Source organism: Pinus tabuliformis, chromosome 2_2 (genome assembly GCF_031772625.1).
Source record: "Pinus tabuliformis cultivar Carrire ecotype Pingquan chromosome 2_2, CPIR1, whole genome shotgun sequence".
Classification (NCBI taxonomy): domain Eukaryota; kingdom Viridiplantae; phylum Streptophyta; class Pinopsida; order Pinales; family Pinaceae; genus Pinus; species Pinus tabuliformis.
In genome coordinates, this window is record NC_142300.1 from 810,714,536 (window position 1) to 810,737,476 (window position 22,941).

Consider the following 22,941-nt stretch of genomic DNA (forward strand, 5'->3'; position numbering starts at 1 on the left):
TTATACACAACGTTGGTGGGTGAATAGATGTGACTGTTGGGCTTCTGAGCCTACATGAGTTGTAGGTCGGCTTGATAATAATTCCATAATCAAAATAAATTCATATCTCCATGAATACTTATCGGAATTGGATGATCTTTATATCAATCCTACACCTCTCGACGAGAGGAATCTAATAAAAATATTATCAGCCATGAATAAGATGACCCACATGAAGTTTTGCCCTGGTTGCCAATTTTAACAGAAGGGGAAGCACATGAGTGGTGGTATCATGGTTTAGTAACTCTGGGACATGCTAACATCACTTCTTATGAAGGTTTTATACAAAGGTTGATAAAAAATTTGATTGAAAGAACCCAAACATCCATTTTAGAGAACTAACACTACCTAAACAAACAGGGTCATGTGAAGAGTTTATTGCAGAATATGAACGCACCCGAGTTATGGTAACAAATATATCCGAAGAGCGATTAGTTATGCTTTTTATCGAAGCATTAGTTGAGCCCCTACAAGGATGGGTCAAGGCATTCAATCCTGCCACTCTTCAAGAAGCTTTTGATTCCACCAAAGGATAAGGAGAAGAAGTCTTTCCGACGTGATGGGCCCAAGATGGACATACTAGACGAGGAAACTCGAAGCAAACTAAGAAGAAAAAAGCTATGTTTTACTTGCAGGGAACCATGGGAACATGGACATCGTTGTTTAGGAAAAGGGAAGATTCATTGCATCGAAGTACTCTCTGACAATGAAGAAAAAGAAGAGGCCACTCCAAGTACCAATGAAGAGTCACTGCAGAAGTAAGCAAAGGAAGAAGAAAAGCCTAATAACTCCAAGGAAGAACTACCACAAGAGGAAAGGATCAACGAAGAAAAGAAAACACGGCCACAAGTTAAGATTGCAACCCTTTCGGGCATGCCCAAGTATTACACTTTCAGGGTCAGGGGAGTCGTCAGGAGACGACGCATCACAACCCTAATTGATGGTGTAGCCACACACAACTTCATTGATGCAGTACTAGTAGCTAAAAGGTGACTTCCCACCGAAAAATTCGAAGGATTGGATGTGATAGTTGCAAATGGGTACAACCTCGATTGCATGTAAATGATTCCAGATTTGAGTGTGACCCTCAATAACTATACTTTTACTAGTGATTTTTATGTAATAGATCATGCAAACCTCAGCATGATATTGGGAGTTCAATGGTTGTATTGGTTGCGTAAGCACACGATGGACTACCAAGCATTGGAAATGGAATTCAAAGCACCAAATGGCAGTAAGGTCGTGTGTAACGAACAAAGTTCGTATACTTGAAGGAATGCTTTGATACCAATGTAACGAACAATGTTTGTATACGTAGCGGAAATCTTCAGAATACTTCGAAGATAAAGACATCAATTTTAGGACATGTAATGTATATTGAATATTATATAAAGAATTGATGAGATATGAGATGATTACAATGAGGGAGAGGACCTGCTTATATACCCTAGGCAGGTACCTCTTCACCAACGGTTATGTCCTTAGGGACATACCTTCTCATTAACTAGTTACTAATTAATCATTATTGTTTTACATTATTTATATTATTTTATATATATTTTTATTCATAACGTTGCCTTCCTCTTCAGAAGGATTTGTCCTCAAAACTTACAGATGAAAGGGCTTTATCTCTTTTCCCGTTTCGAATATCTTGTTGTCTTCGAACTTCCATATTCGTTGATTGAAGACAATATGATACTCTGAGCGATAAACAAAATCATCGGATTGAGAATGGATTAGACCATCCTAGATTTTTTGGCATCTTCCGATCACTAGAATTTTGTAATGAATTGTTATCATAGGATTGGATTCTACAAACTTCAGTATTCCTTGGAACATGAATCTGTTGTTATCATTCTGAATGGTTCAAATATATAGACTGACTTAGTTGTCTGCTCTTATGGTTCAGATGTCGATAAGGAGTTCTACTGGTTGGATTTCCCGTTATCATGTGTGTGGTAATTTCCTCATTTACTTCAGGTACTGTTGTTGTTGAGTTTGCTACAGAATCATCACTTGGAATTTCCATTGTTTGAACTGCAACTTCTAAATATGTTTTAACTTTTGTTGGTTTCTCATCTTCTTGAGTTATGATATTGACTGGATCGGTATTTGTTCCTTTATCTTCAACTTGCACTTTTATGGTTGGAGACTTTAATACTTCTTCTTGAGTAAGTTGTTCTAACTTGTCATTTAGTGACTTTTTAGTTTCTTTACTTGCGTAAGAAGACTTTGGTTATGATTCCTTAAGGGTAAAAGCTCTTCGTTTTCTGAATCATTTACTTTGTCCTTAGTATCCTTCTCTTTATCTTTTATACTTTTGATTTGTTTTGGTAATTTTTTATTAAGGTTCTTTAAGCGTAAATTTTCCTCTTCCTTCTTTGATAGACTTTCGTTGAGCTTCTGGTCGGAACTTTCTTTTTCTTGTTTTAGTCTCTGTTTCTTAACCTTAGATTTCTTGACCTGTGAAATTAATTATTCATTGTGGTTTTTAAGTCGATGAATTTCTTCACTTTTATTGGATATGACTTCAAGCTGCTTTTGTTTCTTGATTCTCTTGTAGCATCAGTTTTGAAATATTCTTAAAGTCTTTTTATGGAGACAATCTTGACTTTGACTTCATTGTCACTTCTTGGAATGTGATCATTTTTTTCTTATAAGGAAATATCAAAATCCTTTTTTCTAAGTTTAGAATGAACACACCCAATTCTTTTAACCAAGATTGACCAAAAATTATGTCAATCTTTGGGTTAAACAGAGTTACAACGCAGAATTGAAAGATTTTCATAGTGGTCAATTATTACTTGTAAATCATTAATTTCATATTCTTTTTGGCTAAAAATATTTTTCTCTCCTATGCTTGACTCTGGAATTAATAGTTGATTCGCCAAACTAACATTGATATAATTTTTGTCGTCACTTGTGCTGATAACGGTATTAATCCCCTTCCCTTGGGTATTCCCTTAAATGTAATTATTCTAAAATCGGCAATTGGAATACCTTTATAGGAAAAATTTCCTTCCTTCAACTCTGGATTATAATCCATTTTCTTCGACCTAAGGGTTTCAAAGGTACCCCTTTTAAAAAAAACTTTCAATTTATTTCTCTTTTTTCTTTTCTTTTTAAATTTCCCTTAATATTGTTACTCCTTGTTTATGTGGAATATTAAAAGCTTGATGGTATATATATATATATATACCTTTTTTTTAATACCTTTTTATTTCTAATTCACCTTTAATAATTTATACTTTGAATAAATAACTTGTAAAAGATAAGCACGCTTTAATAATCCTTCTTCACTTTTATTTGCTTCTTCAATATTTGATCACTTCTTTGTAATCAATTTTTATTCATACCATAAATCTTTTATTTGAGTCACGACTTTGGATAATTCTACCTTGACCATTCGATAGAAATTAGGCTAATGGGTTGTGACTCTTCCACCACAGTAGCTGGTAATAATAAAAAGAAACTTTTTTGCCCTACCGTTTTTGACTAGGAATATGGCGGTTTTAGGGGCGGTGGAGAAGGAAGTAGTGACAACGCTACAATGGCGGCAGTAGATAGAGAACAAGCTTGAGGTGGTAATGGGGTTGGAGGAAGCTGTGTAGCTGGTTAGCGACAATAGACAGTCACTGTGACGTCAAATGAATGGTGGTTGTGCAGTTGCTATTACAGGGGAGGCTATGGAAGCGTCGATGGAGGAGAAATTGCAGTAGCGCTGCAGACTGGAACAATTGTAGAAGATGACACAATGATAATTACGTCTATATGCAATGGTTGCATGGACAATGGCGGTTCTTTGGTTGCGTACGACGATTGGGTGAATTACAGGTTGCGACTGTGAAATGGTCAGTGGGGTTGTGTTGCCCTGCGTGCGTGGGTGAGGTGTTGCAGACGGTTGGGTGTCATGGAGGTGATTAAGTGTAGTGGTCGAGCGGCTCAGGAGGTAAGTTGTTTTGTTTTTGTTTTTGTTTTTTTCTTTATAATAACGTTTTTTATAATGATTTTATAATATTTTTTTATATATTTTTCATGTTTTTATATGTATATTTTATAATTTGTTTTTTTTTTCTTTTTTCCAATCTCCTTTTTTTAAATATTTGAATTTTTTTTTTCCAGTATATATTGTCTTTTTTTTTCTTACTATTTTTTTATAATAATTTTTTTAAAATGGCCAAAGGCTTAAATGGCGATATGGAGAAACTTCAAATTCTTGTAGCGAAATGCTTCAACAACAACAATGTTGATGATAGTTTAATGGCCAAAGGCCGGTGATCGAAGAATGTGGTAGTGATACTAATGTAATGAACAAGGTTTGTATACTCAAAGGAATGCTTTGATACCAATGTAACGAACAATGTTTGTATACGTAGTGGAAATCTTCAAAATACTTCAAAGATAAAGACATCCATTGTAGCACAAGTAATGTATATTGAATATTATATGAAGAATTGATGAGATATGAGATGATTACAATGAGGGTGAGGGCCCGCTTATATACCCTAGGCAGGTACCTCTTCACCAACGATTATGTCCTTAAGGACATACCTTTTCATTCACTAGTTACTAATTAATCATTATTTATTATTATTATTGTTTTACATTATTTATATTATTTTATATATATTTTTATTCCTAACATAGCATCAAGAGGCATGTCGAATGGCGGCTAATAGGGCTTGTCATCTAAAAGGATGGAAGCCCTATTTAGGCATGGGGATATAACATATGCGGCAAAATGTAAGGTTACGACCCAAAAAACTTTCGACAATGACAAAACATAATACATGATAGATATTCAACAAGTATTGGACAATCATGCTATAGTGTTTGGTGGCATTCCTTCAAGATTACCTCCTAAAAGAAGATTTGAGCATATTATTGAATTAGAAGGAGCTAAGCTCGTGATTACCACATCGTATCGACACCTGAAAAAGTTCAAGGACGAGATAAAAAAAACCCTCCAGGAATTGTTAGACATGGGCCATATCAAACCCAACTCAAGCCCGTTTGCATCGTTCATGGTCATGGTAAAGAAGAAGGATGACACGTGGAGAATTTGTATTGATTACTGAGCACTTAACAATAAGACCATCAAAAACAGGTACCCCATTCCCAAGATCGATGCATTGTTTGATGAATTACATGAAGTAGTGTATTTTTCAAAAATCAATTTGCGATGTGGATATCACCAAATTTGATTTTGAGAGGAAGGCATGCCAAAAACAACATTCCGATGCCACTACAAACATTTTGAATTTCTCGTCATGCCATTTGGGCTAACCAGTGCCCCTGCTACCCTCCAATCATGCATGAACAACATTTTCAACAAGCAGTTAAGGAAGTTTTTGTTGGTATTCTTTGACGACCTAGACGTGGGATGATCATTTGGGACACTTATCAAATTTTGAGCATCATGCAAGAACAATTTCTTTATGCCAAGGCATCAAAATGCAAGTCTGGGTTGACGAAAATTCTTTATCTAGGACATATGATCAGCGCAAAGGGGCACAAGTTCATCAAGAGAAGATCCAGGCAATATTGGATTGGCCTACACCCAAAACCATAACAAAATTATGGGGGAGATCTACAACTACTATCGACGTTAAAGGATTCTCCCAGTTTAGTGTGCCCTTGACAGACTTGACTAAAAAGGGAGCATTCAAGTGGACGGAAGAATTTGACAGAGCATTTAACATGCTTAAAGAAATAATGAGCTCGTGTCTGGTACTGGCTCTTCCTGACTTTGGCCAACCATTCATATTAGAGTGCGATGTGTTAGGAGAAGGAATAAGGGTTGTCCTTATGCAAAAAGGCCACCCTATCGTATTTGAAAGTCGAACGCTGGAAGATACAAAAAGACTTTACTCCATATATGACAAGGAGATGCTAGCTATCATGCACGCATTGGCAAAGTTCAGACAATATTTGGTGGGCAATAGGTTTGTAATCAGGACAAACCACAACAACTTGCGCCATTTCTTGGGACAAAGGGACTTGAATGAACGACAATAGATGGGTAAGAAAAATCCAAGCTTATGATTTTGACATTGAATATGTGAAGGGGAAGAAGAACTTTCTAGGAAGCAACAACATGCACCCTCATGGAGCTCACGTAGGACTGGAAGGCACAAGTTCATCAAGAGAAGATCCAGGCAATATTGGATTGGTCTACACCCAAAACCATAAGAAAATTATGGGGCTTCCTTTGGATCTACAACTACTATCGACGTTAAAGGATTCTCCCAGTAAAGTGTGCCCTTGACAGACTTGACTAAAAAGGGAGCATTCAAGTGGACGAAAGAATTTGACAGAGCATTTAACATGCTCAAATAAATAATGAGCTCGTGTCTGGTATTGGCTCTTCCTGACTTTGGCCAACCATTCATATTAGAGTGCGATGCGTTAGCAGAAGGAATAAGGGTTGTCCTTATGCAAAAAGGCCACCCTATCGCATTCGAAAGTCGAATGCTGGAAGATACAAAAAGACTTCACTCCATATATGACAAGGAGATGCTCGCTATCATGCATGCATTGGCAAAGTTCAGACAGTATCTGGTGGGCAATAGGTTCGTAGTTAGGACAAACCACAACAACTTGCACCATTTCTTGGGACAAAGGGACTTGAATGAACGACAACAGAAATGGGTCAAGCAATAGTCAAACTCGGTCTACCTTCCTCACATGTGCCTAAATTACAATTGAACATTAGACTAGAATTGTTTATCCTTCTAGTGGGTGGAAAAGCCCCATTAAATAAACAAATCAACCATGCTCTATAAAAAATAGATCACTCCATCCTGGAGCAGGCAATGTGAGTATCGTGGGCCAATCTCCCCAAGCTAGACACTAGAGCTAAATGTAGAAAGACTTCCTTGGGCCATTCACCCTTAGCCAAATCAACATGGCCCCACAGGTGAATGTATCATTGTCCCCTAGTCAAGTCAGCATGACCCCATGGGAGAATGTCTGCCAGATGTTGCAAACTGCAAAAACATCAACAAGAGCTACAATACAGTTATTGATGAACTTGGTTAGTGGATTAAGTTTCATATAATACGAGCCTTACTATACGTTTTGAATGACTTCCAAATATAATATGGCCTATTCTTAATGACATATTATTATTGTAAGATTCTTATCTCTTAGTGAATAACAACGAATACAGGGATACCACATGTGGTTAATGTAGGCTAGTATTTAACCTAAAGCGGGAAGATCTATAAGATCTTCTTTGAATGCCTTAACATTGTTCTAGTTGCCAGGACAATTTGAGGAACAACATAATACCTATGGATACAAAAAGACTTTACTCCATATATGACAAGGAGATGCTAGCTATCATGCACACATTGGCAAAGTTCAGACAGTATCTGGTGGGCAATAGGTTCGTAGTCAGGGCAAACCACAACAACTTGCGCCATTTCTTGGGACAAAGGGACTTGAATGAACGACAACAGAAATGGGTCAAGTAGTAGTCAAACTCGGTCTACCTTCCTCACATGTGCCTAAATTACAACTGAACATTAGACTAGAATTGTTTATCCTTCTAGTGGGTGGAAAAGCCCCATTAAATAAGCAAATCAATCATGCTCTATAAAAAATAGATTACTCCATCCTGGAGCAGGCAATGTGAGTATCGTGGGCCAATCTCCCCGAGCCAGACACCAGAGCTAAATGTAGAAAGACTTCCTTGGGCCATTCACCCTTAGCCAAATCAACATGGCCCCACAGGTGCCCTAGTCAAGTCAGCATGATCCGATGGGAGAATGTCTGCTCGATGCTGCAAACTGCAAAAACATTAACAAGAGCTACAATACAGTGATTGATGAACTTGGTTAGTGGATTAAGTTTCATATAATACGAGCCTTTCCATACGTTTTGAATGACTTCCAAATATAATCTCTCCTATTCTTAATGACATATTATTATTGTAAGATTCTTATCTCTTAGTGAATAACAACGAATACAGGGATACACCTTGTAGTTAATGTAGGCCAGTATTTAACCTAAAGCGGGAAGATCTATAAGATCTTCATTGAATGCCTTAACATTGTTCTAGTTGCCAGGACAATTTGAGGAACAACAAAATACCTATGGATACAAAGAGATTTTACTCCATATATGACAAGGAGATGCTAGTTATCATGCACACATTGGCAAAGTTCAGACAATATCTAGCGGGCAATAGATTCGTAGTCAGGACAAACCACAAAAACTTGCGCCATTTCTTGGGAGAAAGGGACTTGAATGAACGACAACAGAAATGGGTCAGGCAATAGTCAAAGTTGGTCTACCTTCCTCATATGTGCCTAAATTACAACTCAACATTAGACTAGAATTGCTTATCCTTCTAGTGGGTGGAAAAGCCCCATTAAATAAACAAATCAATCCTACTCTATAAAAAATAGATCACTCCATCCTGGAGCAGGCAATGTGAGTATCATGGGCCAATCTCCTCGAGCCAGACACCAGAGCTAAAAGTAGAAAGACTTCCTTGGGCCATTCACCCTTAGCCAAATGAACATGGCCCCACCGGTGAATGTATCATTGCCCCCTAGTCAAGTCAGCATGATCCCATGGGAGAATGTTTGCCCGATGCTGCAAATTGCAAAAACATCAACAAGAGCTACAATACAGTTATTGGTGAACTTGGTTAGTGGATTAAGTTTCATATAATACGAGCCTTGCCATACGTTTTGAATGACTTCCAAATATAATCTGGCCTATTCTTAATGACCTATTATTATTGTAAGATTCTTATCTCTTAGTGAATAACAACGAATACATGGATACCTCCTGTGGTTAATGTAGGCCCGTATTTAACCTAAAGCGGGAAGATCTATAAGATCTTCATTGAATGCCGTAACATTGTTCTAGTTGCTAGGACAATTTGAGGAACAACAGAATACCTATGGATACAAAAAGACTTTACTCCATATATGACAAGGAGATGCTAGCTATCATGCACACATTGGCAAAGTTCAAACAGTATTTGGTGGGCAATAGGCTTGTAGTCAAGACAAACCACAACAACTTGCGCCATTTCTTGGGACAAAGGGACTTGAATAAACGACATCAGAAATGGGTCAAGCAATAGTCAAACTTGGTCTACCTTCCTCACATGTGCCTAAATTACAACTCAACATTAGACTAGAATTTTTTATTCTTCTAGTGGGTGGAAAAGCCCCATTAAATAAACAAATCAACCATGCTCTATTAAAAATAGATCACTCCATCCTGGAGCAGGCAATGTGAGTATCGTGGGCCAATCTCCTTGAGCTAGACACTAGAGCTAAATGTAGAAAGATTTCCTTGGGCCATTCGCCCTTAGCCAAATTAACATGGCCCCACAGGTGAATGTATCATTGCCCCCTAGTCAAGTCAGCATGATCCCATGGGAGAATGTCTTCCCGATGCTGCAAAATGCAAAAACATCAACAAGAGCTACAATACAGTTATTGATGAACTTGGTTAGTGGATTAAGTTTCATATAATATGAGCCTTACCATACGTTTTGAATGACTTCCAAATATAATATGGTCTGTTCTTAATGACATATTATTATTGTAAGATTCTTATCTCTTAGTGAATAACAACGAATACAGGGATACCCCTTGTGGTTAACGTAGGCCAGTATTTATCCTAAAGCGGGAATATCTATAAGATCTTCATTGAATGCCTTAACATTGTTCTAGTTGCCAGGACAATTTGAGGAACAACAGAATACCTATGGCATCCTATGACTGCTGCTATGTACATCACATCAGTAGTATATTTATGAAAATGAAACACTTCAAATTAAAAAATGGAGCTATGTAATCTAGATGAGACACTTGAGCTTAAATTTATTGGAGGGTTATTTTGTCATCTTTAGAAGGAAATTGGTATTCTAAATATTACTTCATTGGATGTGTCATTCTAGTTCACGTTGTAGATTGAGTTAAAATTACAACAATGCTTTCGACCTATTTTTTTGGGTTCCACTTTGAAATTCTGTCTCCACTTTTGCTTCTATCCCATCCTAGAAGAATGACCAAAGTAATGAACAAAATGGAAAGTAGTAGTGGACCAAGGCTCAAGTGGAGGGACCAAAAAGTAGTATTAATATCATAGGAATATGTTGCATACCTATATGAACTATATAGAAAAGTCATAGCTATTTTATGAGATTTTTGATATATTTATATCAATATTTGTAAAAACCCTCTTATGTAAGAAGGGCCTTATCTCTTTACTTGTAACTTCAACTTTCAGTTAGGGTTTATACCGTGTCATTTTTGGTAGGTGTTCCCCCCTTTTTATGTATAACTCGTATCCACTGTTACTTGGGAGCGGGAGTGACATTTTCAGAAGCTCCCGGTTTGGGAGCGAATCCCAGAGTGTTTTTTATATAATATATATTTTTTATATTTTGATACATATATGTCAACAAAAACATGTAGAATAATGAATTAGATATAAAAAACATAAAAAAACATAGATTGAAATTTGAACCATATAACAACAATCATCTAGAAGTTATAATCTTCATCAACAACGTCCACAAGTTAGTAACATAGTAACATACAACATATTGAGTCTCATGATTCATCAATCTTAAAGTTTCAAGCTTTCAAAATTCAATATATAACATTTATCATCATTGATCACCAAAGTTGTACTTGTAAGCTAAGTGTAACCATTACAACAAATAATATCTAACATGAAATGAAATGAAACAACTTTCAACTTTCGTGAAGCATCATATTCATAATTCATTACTAATGAGTTATAATTGCCAACTTCAAACTTAAATTGTCATATATTGTTTAAAAAAATATCATAATAAATATGAAAGGGTCAATAGTTATAAAAACTACTAGAAACTAGAAAAGAGAAGTAAATCTATTATCTATTTCTTATGCTTGGGTCTCTTGCCACCACGAGAAATGTCTTGTTTTTTAGTCTTGTTGGAAAATCAGGATCTTTGTCATTAATATCACCCTCTAAGCATTAATATCCAGAGGTATCTTTGTCATTACCTCTGTATCTGTATAGGGATCTTTGTCATAATATCACCCTCTAAGCATTAACATAAGATAGAAAAAGCATCGCATGTCAAGTCAAGATTTTGTTTGAGTGATGCATACTTTTTTAGGAGGGTCATGATAGAGGAGTTCGACAACCAATGTCACAACATCAAGGTACACAGAGGGATTGGTGCTCTTGATTAAATACGAGTTCCATACCCTAATACATGACAAAATTCAATGGAAACATTGCAATCCCCCAATCCCGAAACCCTGAAAAACTGATAAGTCTGCTGGATTTTGAATGAAATCTAAAATTCTACTTTCTCCTTATGAAATCCAATGAGGCCGGAACCACTCTCAAACATCCTGAGTCATTTCATGGTAATGTTAAAAATTTAAGTAAAAGGATGAAAATGAAGATCAAGGAGAATGTACTAGGGACATAGACTTGATCATATCGATAGCATATCAATACTAGGGACATAGACTTGATCATTAAGTTGCCTCACTCAAAAATTATTTGTTTCTTTAAAAAAAAATTGCATTTCGAACATTACTACAAAAAAGATTTGCAAAAAAGGCAAAATGCTCTCGAAAACGCTCCCAAAAAGGCAGGGAGCGAAATTTTTTTAGGGAGCGCGCTCCCAAATCGCCCCCTTTTCGGGAGCGATTTCGGGAGCGCGCTCCCGATCTGCCCCTGAGTCGCTCCCGCCTGGAGCGCGGATTGGGTGCAGGATCGATTGGGGGGGGGGGTGCTCCCCCGCAACACTGCTCGTATCATTTCAGAAACATGATTCACAGAGTTTCTTTCCATTAATCTAGATTTGTAGGTTCAATCAACCCATGGGTGTGTCAGGTGTCCCCATTGATTTTGTGTTTTTGGTTTCATTTTCTGTTATTTGAGATTCATTGTTATAATATCTTTTGCTCAGTTTCATTTATTTTAGTAGTTGTAGTGTTAGTGCCATTTTAGGTATAGGCACACTGCAAATTATGGTAATTCATATATTGATTGTCTCAAACTAAGTTGCATAAAATGTGGAAACGTCTGGAAGTTTCTGAAATGGAGACACCTGTAAATGTGAGCCTTATCAAAATGGAAACGTCGTCTTGCAAGAAAAAAATAATGATATACCTAAATGACATTTTAGGAGGAAAGCCATATCTATATTAATTCCTATACATGATTACATGGTGCAAAATCCAAATTTAGCCTTTATAAATGAGGCTATACATCCAAGATTTCAATGTTAGCCTGTATGCATGGGGCTATACATCCAAAATCAGTCTTTATATGTCGCTATATGTGCTGAAAATGAAATAAATGATGAGCTAAAGTCAAATGTAATTACATAAATAGAACAAGGTGTTTATTCCGCAGAACTAGAGAGTGGATTGATTAGAGATAAATTAGTTTATGGAGTGATTAGAGATAATTTTTAGTGGTATTTTTATTTAATTTATTTGTTTTGGTCCATAGAAGAACCCCATGCCATGTTTGGCACTTGAGTGAGCCTGCACAAGCAAAAACAACCACTTACACAGGGTATTTCCAAATCTGGAATTCAGTGGTGTATTGGCATTTCCAATATGGCTATGCGGGACTGGGTGCCATTTCCTGCAACATAGGTCTTAAACAAAAGGATTATAAAGCCAAACCTTTGGTGGTGGAGAATTATCTTTGATTAGCATGGAAAACTACAGTTAAAACGTTCTTGGTTGTCTTGTTTTCATGAGTAGAAAAGTTGTTTGTGGTTGTTTTATTCTGATTCTGGTTTTTTGCATCCACTTCTGAATCAAACTTGGTTTCACAGCCTGGATCTAAAATACTTGGAAATTAAACTAGAAAATGTGTAAATGATAACAAATATTTTGACATGGAAATTATAAGAATAATTTCTCATTCCTATCATGAAGAAGGAAAAGAAATTCACGTAATATTATAGTAATAAGAAATCCCAACAATATTATTGAAGTATTTGAAAGAATATTCCTAGTGTTCTGTGTGGAGAGAGAAGTAATATTGGAGCGAATTTATAGGAAAAAATTGACACGAGACCAAAATTTTTCACCATTATTTGTGATTTTGATATATTGCAGAGACTTAATAATAATGGAGCTAGCTCTCCAAGTATTTTTCCTATGGAAATGGCATAGTGTGGTATTCCTGTTGCATACGGATATCATTATATGATCCACATTGTTTCCCAAAGATTTTATGGCAGTGGATAAGGTTGAGATTCATCCAATTGATTGAGAAAGATGCTAAGACAATTGACATTTGGTTCAGAAAACTAGAGGCATACTGTCAAGAGTACACTGATCAATTTAACCTTTTAGGACTAAAGATGGCTGAGCAGGCTCTTCTATGGTGGGAGAGTTTTTGTGAATAGCTAAGAGTAGTTACCCACAGACAATTTAGAGAGATTCAAATAAACGGAGAAAGAAATATTACCTAACAGCTACATGTCCAGTTTGAAAATCAAATGGCAATACTTGGCTTTACTTTTCTGTCATCATTGCCATCATGGAAGGTTAATTTTGTTTTGAGACATTGCCAGCATTTTTTATGAGAGATATGTTTCACAATTAAGTTCATTTCTGCTGTGCAGATTTTCCAATTCAGAAGGATTTGTGTTTTTGTAGCCATAATTGTGATGAATTGAGGTGTTTTGCATTGTTTTGCAGCAGACCCAAGTTATTGCAGCTGCAGCAGCTGGAGTTGCTGCAGGAGGCTTATCACCCCAGGCTGCAAAAGCTGAAGCAGAATCAGCAACATACCTCTCTATGGCGTTGGCAGAGAATGCTATTGTGGTTCTGATGCTTGTTGAAGACCATCTCCGTTTTCAGTGCCAGATTTTTAATACTATGCTGTCTGTGAATGGACCTGATTCACCTGTTTCTACTGCATTTTCTAGTGGCGGGAACTCACTCTCCTTTGGAAAGCCAGTAGCAGAGGCTGGTGATAATCCAGGTTATAGAAGGTTTTCTTCCTCGAATGATTCAGGAGGCCTTTCTCTTGAAGTGAGTTATCCAGCTTTGTCTACCAAATATGGTATCTATCTTTTCATATAAGTTTTAGGAAATAGATATTGGGTGATATGAAAATGTTTATGGTTGTTTCAAGTCTTGCAAAATATTATATGCCACTGCCTTTTTATATTGTCACATTGTCATGATATACTTTGACAAGAGGGAAAACTTTTAAGAACCTTTATGTTTTTGTCACAAGATAGTGAGTTCTTCTGAAAGAAATATACATTAAAGACTTATGCATGCTACACATGCTCCTGTTTGATTTGTTGTTTGGCACTCTTAATTTTTTGACTTGAACTCTTGGTTCTCTCATTTAGTGGGGATCATATTTGCAAACTAGATTTTTAATTGTTTTGTAAGCTATTAGTACTGTGACATTTATATGTTTTATAATGAAGATGCTAACAACTGTTCTAGGTTTTCTGTTTCTGTTAATTATCGGTAATCCATATTGCTGTTCTGCTTGACTTTAACTTCATATCGTTATGTCTGATATTTTTTGTGTTTTATTTTATTGCAATCAGCTTCTTGCCTCAATGGCTGATGCAAATGGGCAAATTTCTGCAGCAGCAATGGAACGCCTCACAGCAGCTGCAGCAGCTGAACCTTATGAATCTGTTCGATGTGCATTTGTCTCTTATGGTAGCTGTGCAGTGGATTTACCTGAAGGATGGAAGCGTAGGAGCCGTATGTGGTATGGTGTTGGTTTTCCACCTAAGCCTGAAAGTTTTGGCGGTGGTGGTAGCGGATGGGAAACATGGAATTCTGCCTTTGAAAAGGATGAGAAGGGAGAATGGATTGAACTTCCACTTATCAAAAAGTCTGTTGCAATGCTTCAGGCTTTGTTGTTAGATGAATGTGGTCCGGGTATTGGGCTTGCATTTGGAGGAGGATCTGGAGGTGTAATGGGAGGGATGATTGCATTGCAGCAATTATTGGACAGTGACCAGCCTTTTTTAACAATGCTCAGAATGGTACTTGTTTCACTGAGGGAAGAGGATAAAGGGGAAGAATTGGGTCTGCCAATGAGTGCTAGCATGAGAGAAGGTACACCAGAAGGAATCCATAAGCCTGGTTTGCAGACTTTGACCTTAGAAAATAGCAACCGTTTAGCTACACGAAAATCACAGTCGGCATTGCTTTGGAGGTATATCAAAAGCTATTCTTTTCTTGGCTTGGAGCAAAATGTGTTTGAAAATTTTAAACGTCTTTTCTCCTATAAGTTTTCTCAGTGATCTGGTACTTCTAGGCATGTTAGTATTGACTTAACTGAGCAGGACTTGCTTTAGATTATTTCTGTTCATGGAAAATCCCATGTGTTAGGAATCTTGAAAAATTATGTGAGAAAAGGTGAAAATAAATGTACAAGGACATAGAATCAGTGCAATACATCAGAAAAGCTCATCTGATGTCTAGGTTGTGATAAATAGGGAGTTAATGACCGGAAATCAAGAGTGGAAAGATTATGATGGATGACTTCTATAGAACATTAATTGTTGTATTCAATATCGTTTTAGAGTTGAAATATGAAGACGTGCTAGGTAGTCTTCATGTTAAAGACCAAATCCATACTTAGGTGGATGGATGTAAGGGAAGTTGCTTGCAAACCCAGTTCCATACTGTTCATACTTCTTACTGTTTATGTATCCTGTGAAAACACATTTATTATTTGCCCGAGAAAACACATTTGTTGTCTTTTGGTAGGCTGATAAATAATTTGTTCAATTTCAATAATTCCATAGAATTTATTTTCGTGTTAATTTTCCAATTCACCATAACAGGGGTAATTCCCATTAGCAATTTTAAGTTGTTTGAAAACAAGATTCAAGAACCATGAACAAATGACAGATAGTTTAAAGAGATGACTGCGATATATTGGGATTGGATTTGGAGGGTTTACATGTTAAAAGGAAAATGCATTATATTAAGCACTGGCGAATGCACAGTGCCTTGTTTAATTGAAAGCAGCGTTGATAATATCGGAATTGGCAAAATATCGGTGAGGGTCCTGAAAACATCTCGGCAATATCGGTGAAAATATAGGCACATTAAAAAATGCATAATATATTCATTTTTTTCAGATTAAAACTATTGGCAAGAGGGTTCTCGCTCGGTGATATTTTGGGTAGTCTTGCGATATTTCAAAAATATTGCAATATTTTCAAATGAGAAAATATCGCGAAATTTTCCAGGCAATATTTCGTTTCCCAGAAAAAAGCACGATAGCCACAATATTTCGCGAAATATCACCGATGTTATCAACACTGATTGAAAGTAATAGTATAATGCCAAGGAGGCTCGATGAAATGGAATGCTGTTTCAGATGCAGAGATCAACTTTGTGAAAGTGAAGAAGATAGGAAAAATAGTGTTAAGAGAAAATCAGATGAAGGATGTAAAATGGAATTCATATATGGATGAGAATATGATCCACTTGTTTATCCTGAGAGGTATGCAAGGTTTCCTGTAAAGCATGCGTTTATGTTGTTACAGCTTCCATATTTAGATGTGAAGTCTTGAAAAGTCCTTAAGTTACTGAACACTGTTTATAATTCCTCACCTAGCCAAATGTCATTTTAGGCATAAGAATGTAGACAGGAAAACACATAAGAATGAGAGAGAATGGATTGATACATTATTTAGTGAATCAGTGTCTCATTATGTAGTACTAGGAGAGAGAGCAGTTATATAGTTCCTACATCCATAATCATTTAATAACTAAATTAATTAACTCATGATTTAATAGCTTCATCTTAAGACCTAAGTCACCTGACATGGGGATTCGGGATTCGTGGTGTCGGATTCGGACACGTTGACCCCCCGGAACAGGACACGTAGGATTCGTTATATATTATTTTATATATATATATATATATATATATATATGTCTATATATATTAAAAATTAGATATTTCTTACACAAATTTTAATTAATGATACAAATTTATTGATTTCAAATATAGATCTATAGCTATTAGCATGCATAGTACATACAAAATTCAAATACATGTCAATCTATTATCTATTTCTTATGCTTGGCCCTCTTGCCACCACGAGAAATGTCTAATTTTTTAGTCTTGTCGGAAAATCAGGATCTTTGTCATTAATATCACCCTCTAAGCATTAATATCCAGAGGTATCTTTGTCATTACCTCTGTATCTGTATAGGGATCTTTGTCATTAATATCACCCTTTAAGCATTAACATAAGATAGAACAATAATAACATGTCAAGTCAAGATTTTGTTTGAGTGATGCGTACATTTTTAGGAGGGTCATGATACAGGAGTTCGACAACCAATGTCACTAACATCAAGGTACATAGAGGGATTGGTGCTCTTGATTAAATACGAGTTCCATACCCTAATACATGACAAATTCAATGGAAACATTGCAATCCCCCAATCCTAAAATCCTGAAAAACTGATAAGTCTGCTGGATTTTGAATGAAATCTAAAATTCTACTTTCTCCATATGAAATCCAATGAGGCCAGAACCACTCTCAAACATCCTGAGTCATTTCATGGTAATGTTAAAAATTTAAGTAAAAGGATGAAAATGAAGATTAAAGAGAATGTCACTTTTACTTTAAAGTGACATTCTCCTTAATCTTCATTTTCATCCTTTTACTTAAATTTTTAACATTACCATGAATAGCATATCAATACTAGGGCCTAGACTTGATCATTAAGCTGCCAAAACGCTTGCCAAATGAAAATATGCGTGGCTGTAATGACCAAATGCGGCCTTTTCATACCCGTGCAGGTCACTTTTGCCACCTAACGAGTCTTGGAAAACAGGACATGCTGCCAAAATCGTGACATGCAGTCGGATTCGACGTGTCAAAATAGGACATGACTTGTCATGGTTTTTGGACACGAATCTCGAGAGAATCGTGTCGGACACTATGGATTCGAGATTCGTGGGGCCTATAGGACGAATCCGGTTATCTAGCTTAAGACATAAAGACATTATTATAGATGAAGGTGAAAAATAGGATGCAATCCACTGGATAGAAGAGAATAGTGTTGGGAGAATCTATGGCGGTATACAGGGAGCTACAGACATTGCAGGGGATATTGAAGGCTCTCATACAGGTGTGTGGGAGTGTTGTACAACAGTAGCGGAGGACAGTATGACCGTTGCTGGTTTGGTAAGGGGTTTTCTTTTAGTCGTTCAGTGTCCAATTTTGCAGGTTTTGAAACAGTGAAGGGTGCCATAGTGGAGAGAAATATGGGTACAGTTTTTTTTACAGAAGACTTAGACTGTAGAACAGATGGGTTTATGTTTACTGCAGTTTCTCATGGTATTGGGGATCAGATATCCTCAAAAGGTCCAATTGGAAGTGGTGTGGAATGTAGCGATAGTTTTTATTGCAAAGGGAACTAGTCTCTTGAGAAATCTCTCTCGAGTACATTGTGCTTAATGGTTCTAAGGGTGATGGGTCTGTCAAAGCGGTAGTTCACATCAGTGTTATCAGAGTCGGACCAGAACTGGTTAAAGCAGCCTGTCTGATTGTTTTGATTCCCTTATTTTGACCAATGGCACAGAACTGGAACTGGCCAGTTCAGTACCGAACGGGCCTTTTTCAGCGAACCAACTGTTTCTGTAAAATGTGACTAAGGACCCTTGTAATGCAAATTTTTTTCCTTAAAACAATAATTTATGAGTGGGGTAGACTAATATTTAACCCTAGGGCCCTATGACTTGAATTTTTGATTTGACCGTTGATTGTTCAGGATGTTTGAGAGTGGTTCCAACCTCATTGGATTTCCTATGAAGAAAGTAGAATTTTGGATCCCACCTAGAATCTAGTAGACTTAACAATTTTCAAAACTTCAAGAATGGGGGATTGCAACATTTCCGTTGGATACTGTCATGTATGAGGGTTTGAATCGAGAGCAGCATGCTTGAAAAAATTTACCCATCCCTCAAACAAAATCTTGATTTTGATGCTGAGAATTCCAATATAGCCATTGATTTCAATGATATGTAGGTATATCTAGAGCCTCTTTCCTAATGTAATTTTGTTTCAAAGATGGATTGCACTCAATGCTGGTTTGGGTTCATATATATATATATATATTTGCAAAATTTGTACATTTAATTATTTTTTGGTTGAGCGTTTTTTCCCGAGTTTTTAATGGTTTCAGTGTTTTTTGGTCTGGTTCCATGTTTTAGGGTCAAATAATTCGATGATCGGTCCGATTCTGATAACATTGGTTCATGCTTTGAATGCCAAGTTTTTTGGTACTAGGCTCTCTACTGTGAACAAGAACATGCACGAGTGGATCCCTCCTCCTTTAAAAGGGTATTATTGGCCCTATGGAAGAGGAGCTTGTGGTTGGTTTAAGCCTAATGATACAGTTTTAGACCGAGTTTGAGTTCGACATATATTTGTTTTGGTTTAAATTCAAATTTTCTGATGAAATTCGAATGAGGTTCGTCATTGGGTTTGTTCCTCTTATATATATTTTTATATAGTAATTTTAAAAGTATATATAGCTTTATATATGTATTAACTTTAAAAGTATATGTAGCTTTATATATGTATTAACGTTAAAAGTATATACAACTTTATATATCTACACGCAGTGAAGGCACTCCCTTGTGAAGTTACAACCTGCTGGGAAGGCATCTAGACAATTCTTGGAAGTTTTGGCTCAATGGGTAGAGGGTTGCTACCATGGCTTTCATGTGAAAGCGAGTGACTTTCACAACTGGTAATTTCTAATTTCTTTGTGATTCTGAGTTTCTTTTCCTGGTTGTGGGTAGTTTATTTTAGAAAAGTCTTTGCTTTTGCTTATGAGTGATGTTTTCAACTAAAATATATTTGACATTTTTTCTAAATTGAAGTTACATATTGTCTTATATTGTTGTGTATGAATATGTAATAATGAATTGTACCTTCATCGAGTAAACATTTTTAGTGGGAGTTGTTCTTGAGGATGTCACTAGAAGACCCAATCTCCTTCAGGGCTTGAAAACCTCATCTCCTAGAAGATTGGGTTTGCTACACAAGTAGAATCCACATGCAACTTATATTGTATTTCATGTGGTTATGTACATTATTTATATGATTAAACATGGTTAAAGTACAAAAATTTCCAAGTCTAATATTCTATAGTGGGGCTTTTGGCTTTGGCTGCATAACTACAACAAGATCGAATTGCAGAAAGGAGTTGATTTAGGGCACCAAAAGGCCTACTTTGCAAGCCGTGTTCCAAAGTAGGAAGAACCAAGTTAAGCAAAGGAGAAGGAAGGAAGAAATCACCATTTTTTCCACACGTGTAAGAGCTAGGGTTTCTGTAGTAGCCGAAAATTGCAGTAAAGAAGTTGCTGGGGTCGAAGTTGTTGGGGTCGAAGTTGCTGGAGAAGTTGCTAGGGTCAAAGTTGTTAGAAAGGTTGCTGGAAGCTGTGAAGGTTGACTTGGTCTTGGAGGAGTCTTTTTCAAGGGTCATAGGTCTTGGAATTCGTCAGTTGAAGTTCTATAAGAAGAGAAGAGTTCTTGTGGGTTTTCCTCTCAAGAGGAGAGGTTTAGGCCCTGACTTATAGCCTGTAGTAGTTATCAAGGTTAGAGAAATCATCTTTTTAAGTTGCCCCTAGTTTTCTCAACATGGTATCAAAGCTAAGGTGACGACAACAAGGAAAGGCAACTTGAAGAAGATCATCAAGAAGGACTAATCTGCACTCATCTTGGAGGAAGGAAGTAAGGAACATCAAAGAGAACTACCCAAGGATCATATTATCGAGAAGGATCAACACTTTGTGGAAGAAGAAGACCTCAAAAACCCTAGCTCATTCAAAGAAGAATTATACACTTGAAGCATTCTTGGGAAGCTCACACATTCTACAATCATCACCCAAGGAAGCAAAAAGAAGCATTGCCATCATCATCGAAGGAATCAAGATTGTCTCCCTCTCTTGAAAATGAAGCATTGTCATCTTTGAAGAAGGAAGACATCTTCAAGAAAGAAATCATCAAGAAGGGATCCTTCAATTATCAACATCATCAAGAAGGCATCAAGTTGAAGATATCATCTCCAAAAGGAGGATCTTCACTTGACAAGTAAGCATTTTCTACTTATGTCTGAATCTGCTATCGACATGACTTCATTCTGCAAGGAGAGAAACAAACTGTTTGGGTCATCAGATTTCCTTCCATGGAAAAAGAGGATAGATTTGATCCTCATAGAGAATGAAGTTTGTGAATATGTTAAGGGTTCAATCTCCAAACCATCTCAAGAGCAAGCTCAAGCACTATCGAAGTATATTAAAGGGGTAATAAGGGCTCAAAGAATCCTCATAGAATCAATCAAGGATTCCCTCATCCCTTATGTAGCAAAGTTGGAGAAATCGAAAAATATCTATGAAAAATTGGTCGAATTGTTTTTCATAAGCATTGCAGGATAAATCATATCATTGAGAACCAAACTGTACAAAATGAAGGTATCAAAGGAAGAAGGGGTAGCCTCATACCTTATGAGGGTATCTCAAATAAGTGATCAACTATAGGAACTAGGAGGAATAATGTTTGATAAGGAAATGACCACCGTTGTGCTCAATGCACTAGCTGATGAATGGGGCAATTTTGTATCAAGTATCTATGGAAAGAAGGAAGCCACTCCATTGAGTGAACTTTGGGCATTATGTAAGATTGAAGAAACTAGGTTGAAGAAAAAGAGCGATGTTGGATCAAGTGAACAAACTCAAGCATATGCAGTTATGGATAGAAAGAAATGAAAGTTTGGAAAGTTTAATCCTCGGAAAAAGAAGAAGCTTGACATGTCAAAGATCCAATGCTATGAATGTAATGAATATGGGCACTTTAAGAGGAATTTTCCTAAACTAAAAATGGACAAGAAAAGAAAAGATAGAAATGGAGACCATATCATCGAAGAAGTGGAAGACCCTGAAAAGAAGAATTCAAAGGAGGAGGAAGTGAAAGACCTTTATTATGACTGAAATAACCTCCTTCACTTTGTCTATAGTAGTCATGATGGAGAGCATCACAAGTATGATAAGATGCATTATAGTTGAGATAGAGATAACGTCATCATAGAAGCATGATATAGTCGAAGTTGAACATTTGAAGTCTATATATAGCAATCATCATGATAGAAAGGAAGTAGCTCATGGTATCTTCATTGAAAGTATGAAAAGACAACCAAAAGAGTATTATATGGTTGGAGAAAGTCATCTAGCAATATAAAAGATAAAAGAGGTCATCATACATCATCATTATTAGAAAGGAGAATTTGCAGAATGGGGAACATCAAGAGCCCCCACTAGAATCTTTATAAGAAGGTTCACCTTTACTTAGAAGAAGCAAATGCCTCGCAAATAGTCCACATTCTACCTTGTGTGCGATCCACTGGTAAGGTATGATGACGAAGATGTGCAACATGTTGAGTTGGTTGAAGTACTTTCATCTTCAAGTAGAAAAAGGAAGCTGCTAGAAAGAAGTCTAGATGACCAAAAGAAGGAAAAAGGTATGTATATATTTGATAGATAAGTCATGTCATCATATAGTTGCCTATAGCATGGTTGAATGCTTTATCTCATAAGCATGATCGAAGAAGAAGGATCTCTTCCATTTGTATGATGCATGAAGGCATGTAGACCATGTGCCTTGAACTCTTCTACATATTGATAAGATGAAATCAACATAATATGACCTCATATGGAATATGAAGTGGTTGATAATCATGGTTCCTATGTTGAAAGAACCATGTAAAGAATATCCCGAGGAAAGCAATATGTGAAAAAGATGAAAGAAGAGTTTGTGGAAAGATGCATCTATAAGGATAAGTGATTAACATATGATATCTAGGAGGATTAGCTGTGACA

At 36.5% G+C, this 22,941-nt stretch overlaps 1 protein-coding gene across 1 annotated transcript in view; it reads left to right on the top strand.

Moving 5' to 3' along the window:
• LOC149195430 (WD-40 repeat family protein / beige-like protein) overlaps nt 1-22,941 on the top strand; it is a 316,178-nt gene that overhangs the window by 90,719 nt on the left and 202,518 nt on the right. The window contains exons 6-7 of the mRNA XM_089407918.1: nt 13,746-14,081; nt 14,618-15,240. Coding sequence (XP_089264044.1) covers nt 13,746-14,081; nt 14,618-15,240 — 959 coding nt within the window. The remainder of the gene's footprint in view (nt 1-13,745; nt 14,082-14,617; nt 15,241-22,941) is intronic.